The 9,929-nt window shown below is 38.8% G+C and overlaps 1 protein-coding gene across 1 annotated transcript in view; it reads right to left on the bottom strand.

Moving 5' to 3' along the window:
- Positions 1 to 4,792: 4,792 nt before the first annotated feature.
- The window catches only part of ascc3 (activating signal cointegrator 1 complex subunit 3), a gene marked incomplete at its 5' end in the record, with an annotated part of 89,702 nt that continues 84,565 nt past the window's right edge, over positions 4,793 to 9,929 (bottom strand). The window contains 4 exons of the mRNA XM_083899055.1: positions 4,793 to 5,126; positions 6,195 to 6,370; positions 6,596 to 6,802; positions 8,918 to 9,068. Coding sequence (XP_083755181.1) covers positions 4,994 to 5,126; positions 6,195 to 6,370; positions 6,596 to 6,802; positions 8,918 to 9,068 — 667 coding nt within the window. The 3' untranslated portion in view covers positions 4,793 to 4,993. The remainder of the gene's footprint in view (positions 5,127 to 6,194; positions 6,371 to 6,595; positions 6,803 to 8,917; positions 9,069 to 9,929) is intronic.

The raw sequence follows: 9,929 nt of genomic DNA, 5'->3' as shown, positions 1-9,929 counted from the left end.
ATAACACTGAATAATAAGCAGTTTCTTCTTCTTCTAAACTTCTGAACATTACATCAAATAAAGCACAAAACATGTATAGGCCACATTGTTATCTTTGCAATTGGATTATGTTCTTTTTATATATATATATATATATGTTTCTTTATTATACTTTTTATTATTTTACATTTTACATTTTAGTGCCTGGATTTACCTGTCCTCCTTCATGAGTTAAGTGCATCCATTTATGTAAACGTTAATATATAAAATATTTATTTCAGGGTAGTTTGGCTTGACTTTATATTATTATTTCCTTTAAATTGTGGGCTTTTGAAACAGTTAATTCTGAATATATGGCCTGTTGTAACGGTGTCTTCTCTGTTCACCTCGTTATTTCAAGTGTTAAAAACCTGTTGCAGTATAAAGGGACATGAGACGCAGGACAGGAGGATGATGACGGTGGTGGTGGTAGAGCGCGCGCACACAGCTCTCTCTCTCTCTCTCTGGTTCAATGATGGCTCCAGCGCGTGGACAGTCAACTAAATGGGATCCAGCCCGCGAATGCTTTAGCTCTGATGATGTTGTGAGACTGTTTTCCTTTACAAACATAGAATCATGGGGAAAAGTTTCAGCACATCTATCTCTTCATGTAAGACAGACCGTATTATCATTTATCACTGCAGCATAAACACAACAGCTGTGAACTTCATAATCTACTATATTCCCCCCCACAATCTAAGTGATTACCTTTACTCTTTTATTATAACACCATAGACTGGAAGTTGTTTAATATATGTGTGAATTGGATTTCAAACCGGCTCAAATGTATTTGTAATATAAGCCATTAAAGCAGAGGTCTCAAACTCGGATTTTATGCAGCCTGTCACTTATTATCATGTCATAATGAAAACTCCTCTTCATTAACACAGTGGGTATATGATGATGTGATATGTTTATATTATTACAATAATAATGATAATCAAATTATATTAATTATGTATGTACAAGCTTGTTTAGTGTTTTAATTACAATTATAATTTGGATTCATTTTTCATTTATTTTAAAATAAAAATTCCGTATCAAAATAAACTTCCATCTGGACGACCATCTGAGATTTGAGAACAATGGTGAATATTTGTATTTTATTATATTTATAAGTAAATAAATATTTATTATATTATAATTTCTCAGTATGCTACTCATCTGTTAAGTGTAATTGTCTGCACTTATAAAAGCCTTCACTTTGATATTAATAGTACTACTACTAATACAAATAATAATCATTATAAATTGGTGTAAAAAAAAAAATACAGGAAAAACAAGTTGTTAGGTTCTTTTGGACTATCTGAATAATAATAAAAAAATGTTTTTCTAACTCTAAATATGCAATTATGAAACTCAGGAGATGAGAATACGTTTCTGGTGCCACTGCAGTCATTTCCTGGAGCTACAGATCCTGCATTTGAGTTCATATAAAAAGGAGATTGATAGTGCAGGTCACCACAGGATTCTACAGCAGCTGAGTCAGTTACATTTTATGTTAATTTTCTGCAAGCCATCATTTCAAGTCTCATGCCTTTCATTTGAACAGGGAGAAACACTGTAGCATACTGGCCCAGCGTCTCATATTGTGCCAGTGCCGGTGCCTGCAGACTCATAGGACACATGAAGAGGACTGAGCAATAGTTAATATTATCACTTATGTCACACTAAAAAGGTACATACAGGAGAGTAATATGGCCTTAATGTGCTGCTGTAAAACCTCTGAGCTCACTCTGAAAAGACTCACCATTATTGCAGATTTGCTTGTTGACACTGAAGCAAACAGAGGTGGGATTATTCTGCCCACATGTGCTTGACTTTCTGATATCAGAGGTGTGACTTGTAGCACAGTATGTAGTGCACGCCTATACCCCACCGTGTCAACTCGTGTTACGGAATCCGCTCCTGTGACCACATCTGCTACGTCCCCTATCTCCAGCACAGTGACGCCTCCTCCTCATCTGGTGTTAAAACCTTTAAAAAAAAGAAAAGAAAAACACAGCAGAAAAAAGGTGCTACATTCTCACCTTTAACAGGCTGTACACATGGAGCAAAGGGACATGGCTCCATGGAGGTCAAGCTGATACTGTAGATGAGGGTATGTTTGTTATTATTCACATTATAACAAAAAAACTTAAATCAAAGCCCCTCTCACCCCCCCCCCCCCCTGGATTTAACCCTCCTGTTATCCTGACATCATATTTAATGACTGAAATGTGAACAAAAACACTAAACAATCTATCTTTATAACTGCAGGTCAATCAATGAGATTGTATGGTGATATTCATATTTTCTTCTTATATACAGTAGGAAGTCAACAAAGACACTTGAAATACCTGATGAATAAACTTGGGAAACAATTCTAATTATAAAAATTGTCTTGAGGCTTAAAGGGACACTGTGTAGTATTTATGGGTTTATATGACCTAAAAATCCACTTTTGTATACATATTATGTGCTCCTGCATTGTCTAGTCGCTGTATAATATTTTTCGTTTAATTTTCGTAGTGTTTCAAAAAGTCATGTAAAATAACATGGTCGCGGGCCGCTACTGCATTGCCACGACGCCATGTTTCTACGGGAGCCTGTATAGACAAACGCGAGGGAACAAATCAAGCTTCGCTTTACTTGTAGCGGAAGTCCCGCCTCCACTCTCCCCGCTTCGTTAGCTACGGCAGCTCGCCCTCTCCCTCTCCTCACGAACCTCATCTGCTGACACGGAGAAAGACAACGAGGACGACATTTGACCGGCTGAGGATACCGTAGCGCTCAGGGAAGGGAGGGGGTGAGCAGAGGAGCAGTTCTTTGTTGTAAATGTCCTCTAGATGGCACTATAAACTACTAACTTCACCTTTAAATTGCTGAGGATAACGGGAGGTTAAATGTCTTGGAAATGAATGTTGACATGTTTTGTGCGTCATAGAAAATGATTGACAGTTACATACTATATGCTTTAAATAACAGTCAAACTAGGCGGCGTCATTTTTGACCCCCAGAGGACAAAAGGTGTATGGCAATCGGGAGGACATTACGCGGGTTCATTTCTCAAAACTGGCGCATAGGTTCATATTTACCTTACGTTCATCATCGGGGTTGCATAAATGGTTTCAGCAATGTCTTGGTAAACAGAAACACAAACTGAGACTCACCTGCTACAACGTGCACTGATCTTCTTAGTACAATTACTGCATACTTAACTTGTCTTCTATTAATAGCCAGTGTAGGTGTAAGTAACATTGTGTGTGGAGGCATTTGATTTCCCACCTCTCATTAAAGCACTAAAGACACAGACAACAGCAAAATGAACATTGTTAATACTACTAATAAGCTGTAACAGTTGTTCATTATCCGACGTATCCATATACAGTATATATAGTATATAGTGTAGGTCCAGCGCTGTGCACTTATGGACATGTGATCAACAGCACTATTGCTGGCAGGAGTTAAAGAAGTCCTTAACCTGCAGTTAATTAAGCAATGTTGTTGGACTTATGATCACCAGTAAAAAGACACTTTTCTTCCACACATTCTTAACTTTAAAGAGCGAACACCTACTTCAGCCACAATGCAAATAAACCACTAATAATGTGTTGGGAGAGGTGGGCTTGCAATGATGCTCATTTCTTCATATTTAACCTGCGAAGTAGAGTAGCTTGAAGATGGGTACAGTGCTCACAAAAAAAACAGATTTGCATTGTAAAACTTGCATTAATCAATAAAAATGATGACATGAGACGATAACATAGATACAATACCAACAGTACTGCAATTATAAAAAAAAACAAAAAAACACTGGAAAAAAGAGGAGGTTGTTTCAAGGTGGATTTATTTATAATATCAAAAGTCTGTTTCTCTTTTTTCCAGTCTTCTTAAAGAAAAAACAATAACTTCTTTTTATATACATTACATTTCGGAGTATATCATCCAAGGTCAGAACAACACTGAGTCACGTAGGCCACATACTTACTGTTATGCTACTGATACAGTGAGTCTTATCCTGGGCTTGTTTTACTATGGAGTAGCTTCTGCCATGATTATTGGAATTGATCTTTTTGGGGGTAAATGTCAAGGGCTAAGTTTTCCCCACACAAACTACAGCAGCATAAACGTGTTTGTATGTATACTGTATGTATAAGCTCTGTCACAATCAGGGCTTCTATGAGTGATCTTTGAAGGATTTTAGCATTTAGATATGACCTGAAGTCTGGACATTTTCCTGAATTCCAGGAAAATGGGCTATAGGTGAGAACGCAAATGTCCACAAACATTATTTCAGTTGGATTTCCTTAAAATGTCCGAGTGAGCCCGGGGAGGGAAAGCAGCAAAAAAAAAAAAAAAATACTTGTGCATACTGCCCCCTTGCTTAAATGTTTCCAGAAATGTTTCCGCTGTTGTGAATTTTCTCAAGTTCCTGTCTGAATATGGGCAAAGTGCAGAGGATTCCCAAGAACTGAGGACTGGTTCTGTTCAGCCTTCACAATATGTTGTTATGCAGTGGGTGGATAACTTTGACAGGGACTTCTCAAAAGGTACAGAACTATTCTTCATCTGTGATGTTGGTAAATGTGATAAATTGGCTGTGATGTGTGAGATGCGGCAAAAAGCGAAACGAAAGCGATATGACATGATTCAGTATTAAATCAGGTTAGATGAATTACATAATAAACTAATATGTGTTGTTTATTTTTCCCTCGCTGAATTTAAACAATCTAAGAAATTTGAAAAAGTAAATGAGGCACAAATTTAGCCTTGATAGACAAAATGCAATGCAGTTATAGCACACAAGCAAGAGGTGAATGTCACTGCCATTGCTTGAAATGGCTTAATGAAGTAAAAGTCGACAAACGTCTTTGTGAGATAAGTCACTGGAAAAGTGTGAACACAGTGAGATAATAATGTCGGGAAACTGTTACTGTGTTTCTGAATCATCTGTTGATCACTGAAGAACCTTTTTTTTGTTGTGGCTCTTGTGTCACTTCGCTGAGTCTGACACCTCGGAGTTGACCTGGGCAGCGATGCTGGCAGGTGTTACGTTCAGGCGGACGTCGTACTGCTGGTCCAAACCCAGGTAGCTGTTACTCATCAGGTACAGTGTGTAGATGCACCTGCAACCACAAGTTACATGGATCAACAGGCCTGCAGAGAAAATAACCCCACTGGAGAGATAACAAGAGCCAACAGGTCTGTTCGTTCTGTGTACACACAAGGTAACGGCTAACGCTCACATTGTACTCTGCAATTAGCATGCATCACAGGACGAACATTAACTGCAATGTTGTTTTTTTAATGTCAAAGAAAAAAAAACTTCCCCTATACAACCTCATTAGTTTTAGTTTAGTTAGAGTTCAGGATACAAATGTGTGTGTTATTGTCTTATAAAAGTTATAAAAGCAGTGGAATTCTTGGTTTGTCTCTCTATCTAAAATATTGTTAACGCCAATATATGTTTTAGGGTTGAAAATAAAAAGTATTTGTAAGGAAAATGGGTATAAACTGATAACTTATTTGACCTATACAATTTCCTGATAGCTCACTTCTGAGCCCCATACTTCTGCTGTCAAAGTAATTCTGCCGAGATATACTGGAAATAAAAATAACTAGTGCACCAAATCAATATTAAACTGGAAATGAAAGCCCCACACATGCTCCGCTTACTGATATTTGTGTAAAACGAGTGTCCAGCTGTTAGATAAAACTACTGAGCCTCATTCAAATATTAAACTAAATATATCCGAGCCCTCTTAAAGATTACATCTTACACTCTTTGAAGGTGAAACTGTGAAGACATTTATCTTCTAATGAGATGTGGTCAATTCCCAGAGTCTATTCTCCCTTTTATGAGGTGGGGAATTCAAAGCAGTGAAATTGTCTGCAAGTGATTGCATGAATGATTTATTATGTAACTCGCACAGATGCTGCTTTTCATTCGAGGATGAACCAAACACTGCGGTAGTCGAACACCTTTCAGATGATAATGGCATTTCATGAATGTAGTGACGAGCAGGGACCATGTCACGACTTGTGAAACTTGTGTTAAATCAATGTGAGAGTGTTTGACCTATAAATCTGTAACTAATGCACTAAAGTGTGATATTAGGGCTTCACAACTGCCAATGTATTCCCTCTAATTTACTCGACATGGACTGTGTTGAGAAAGCTTGCCAGCATCTTACTTTCCAGTCTTCTCCGGCGTGAAGAAAGCCACAGACACCGACGAGTGGTTGCGCACATATCCGACCCGTTTGAGAGCCACCAGCTCCCTGCGATCCACTTCCCCCATTACGAGGATCCAACCTTCATCCTTCGCCTTGGGGAATCTGGGGGCTTGGGCCTTACTGTCCTGCTTCCTCTGAGACAAAAACACAAGTAATCCAGTGGTTTATCATTAACGTTGGCTGACAGGCCTGAACAATCGAAACCTAAGCTGTTGTGAGCAAAACAACTAATTGACATATTTCTTTTTCATGTATACAATAAAAACTGATGTTTGCTCACTTTGGTCTCCACCAACCCCCGAGACAAAATAAATACACCTCACACTGTTGGGGTAAAGACTGTATGGGGACATACTGACCCTCTGTTGGCCCAGATTGATGCGCCTCAGTGACACCTGCAGAACATACTCCTGGTCTGCGTGGACGGACAGCCAGCTGCTGTCGTCTCTCAGGTTTCCTCTTGCTGCTGGTAGAGGACGCTCCGTTTGCTCCTGGCTCTCCTCCCACCAGCCCTTTACACTCATCTTGACCTCCAGCACTGGGAGATGACTCAGAAAGGACCATATCTGACAAGATGGAGATAACAGTAAATGAGTAAGAAAAATTAATAGAATGCCACTTAAATGAATATAATACATACAGCACTGTGAAACCAGTCTGTCAAATTGTAATAATGTGTCACCTAAAGAAAGTATATCACAAATCCAATCACAATATCCATACAATGGGAAAAAAAATGTTCAGCTCTAATATGAAATGTTCTACTGTGTCAAGAATGAGCAGCCCAGAATAGAAGGTCAGGATTCTGAGAAATATAAATGACAGTTTTAAGAGGGCAGATTGTTATAGACAGACAAATCCATCAGACAGAGTAGAGGGAGTCCTGTTTGATACATTCTTAATTCATTCTAATAGACACTTCTTTGGTGTTAGGTTCCTCATATGTGTTTATATCCAGAATTTGAGAGAACAGTTGGTTCAACCCATAAAGCTCCAACGCAAAGAGACAAAGATAAAGGCACAGAAAGAGTAAAGTGAGTGGAAGAGGGTGTGTGTGTGCATGTGTGTGCGCGCATGGCAGTGCGCTAAAGGCCCGGAAGATGGGAACCTCTCAGAATCACCCTGCAGATGCTATTTATATGAGGATTACTCTCCCAGAGCAAATCAGACAGGAACACCGCTGCACATCTAATTATTTAATTAGACCGCCTGCCATACTGTGGGGGGGGTGGGGGCAGTTGGGGAGTAAAGGTGGGGAAGAAGGAAAGCGGGGACACTGATTGGGTGAGGCCACGGGGCCTGCTGAAGTGCCCGGACACTCTCATTACTGCTGCAATTAGCACTTAAATTGGTGCTGTAAACCCTATCAATGGAGCTCTAATTGTGTGTGTGATGTGTAATGTGTGTGATATGCATAAAGCAGGTGTTGGAATAGGTCCATCCTGAAGATTATTTGTTTATGTGCAATTTTCAAGTGATCGCATCGAACTTCCGCACGCCAAACACATGCCTCGTGTCAGTTTTGGATGATGACAAAATGCAAATACTACTGTTTACCGGCACAAAGCAGCAAAACAATAGCTGCACATCACAGCGTAAATGATGGGAGGAATCATAACAGTGAAGGGCTCCAGGGTGAAAGGCAAAACACATGACGAAGATGCTCGTTGCCCCTCGTAATAAATGTACATAGGCATTGAGCTTCCTTTACAACCTAATGATCGTGTTTGGTGGAGGGGCGGGTATTTGTTCATCGACAAACAACCTAACCTCATGAGAAGAGAGGACCACCTCTTCTGTGAGTTCTGGCTCCTGATTGGATTAAGTGTTGTACCATTCTGGAACCCTTAAAAACCTTGTGAATCCACCAGCCTTTGTGATCAATTCATTCACATGCTGTTATAGGCGTTGTCTGTAGTTGTACATTAAAGAAACCATAATGCACATGCTTTTACCTTAAAATAAGGTCACTGTCATTTTGATGCTATACTGACTTGTAATAGGGATTCCTTTTTCATTGCCTCTCTTTGCCCCAAATGGCTGTTCTTGCATTATGTAACTTTATCGATCAGATACACTGCTGGAATCAGGCCAACCAACAGTGACGCTGAAGTGAGGTCAGATGTTAATCATTTGGTGTGGTTGTTATAGTGGCTGCACTTTTAGTACACAGAGCCAAGGATGTAATATTGAGGAATATAATGCCATTTTGCCATGTTTAAATTTAGCAAGTGGTAACATGCAGTCAGAGCTGTGGTCAACAGACAGTTTTGTATATTGTAGAAACCACTGTTTAGTGTGGCCGCATTCTCTACTGTTCACTGATTTTACCATATGTACATTATTGTGCAGAAGTCTGGGGCAATACAAATGTACAATACAATCAATATCCATACCCTAACCTATTCATATTATTATTGTTTTGACTTTCATTATTGTTGGATTAATCCCATTGGTTTTGTTTGTTTGTTTTAAGTTTACTTATGTTACCCGCACATGTTCGAAATAAAGCATTCATTCATTCATTCATATGCATCAAGACTGAATGTGTAATCCTGCACTTAAAACTGTCTATTTGTGAATGGATCACCAAAACTGCATCTTAATGCTTGGAATGACAGAGCGTCAAAGTCATAATTAATTTCTAAGGACACCAAGGGTGGCAATATTTGTAATCTTACCTGAGAAACCTGATGTGAATGAAAGTCTTGGCTGACAATACCACCAAAAATACTTTCTTTTCCATTGCAGACAGCAATCAGTTGAGGAAGTCCTTCAATGGGTCCATTGTAGCCTCCTACATTCCTCTTATCCTTCATGTTTGCCCATTTCCTATTGAGTGTTATTGGAGAAGACAGAAAGTACATTCTTGGTCATGAGGCAACACTCAATTTGTGCAATTTATTAGAATGTTATTTTTAAAGTCAGTGCAAGCTTTCACATCAGTGATGGGCAATTTCTCTGAGTGATAATGTGGCTTCTACTTAGACCAAAGTCAGTTTATTTCAGGTGAATTGATTTAATGAGCAGCTCCTCAAATCTTTAAACGGTCTGACAGATATATTTATATTGTGTTCTGAAGCAGTGCAGCGGTTACATCTATTGTACTCAATCAATCATATGTTAGTTTTTTTTCTTATTCTTTTATTTGTATTAAGTAAAATGCACATCAGCTCATCATTGCTAGATGTTGACTACATAAATAATAACTTAATTTAAGGATGGGCGCATCACAATTCACGTCTTAATTACTCACAATATTGTGTTATTTTGTGAGTTACTGTTGATGTGCAACGATCTGGAAATCTTGTGCTGTGTGCACTGGAAAAACTAGTCCAGTTTGCCGTGAACATGACCATATATGCGTTGTTTTGCATGTGTGTGGGATGTTTTCAAAATGCAACTAATGATGTTTTCCGAGTTCCACACCTATATGTGGGAACAGTTAGAAACTGTTAATCAGAGTGACACGCCAGCTAGAAAGGGTGCATACAAATTAGATTCCCATTTGTCATTAAAGTAGCTTTAAAGCTATAAAGTTTAACACACAGACTTTTAAATTGCATGAAGAGACTGTTCAGATTTTAATGAAGCATGACAAGATGCAATGTTTGATAATTACTTGTAAACCTAGGACAGGAACAGGGCAGATTAGTCATCTACTACAGCTAGCTATTAAGTGACTATATGGGC

Source organism: Microchirus variegatus, assembly GCF_963457635.1.
Source record: "Microchirus variegatus genome assembly, chromosome: 1".
NCBI lineage: Eukaryota > Metazoa > Chordata > Actinopteri > Pleuronectiformes > Soleidae > Microchirus > Microchirus variegatus.
Note: the sequence above shows the minus strand (reverse complement) of the source record. Positions and strands in the feature narration are given on the sequence as shown.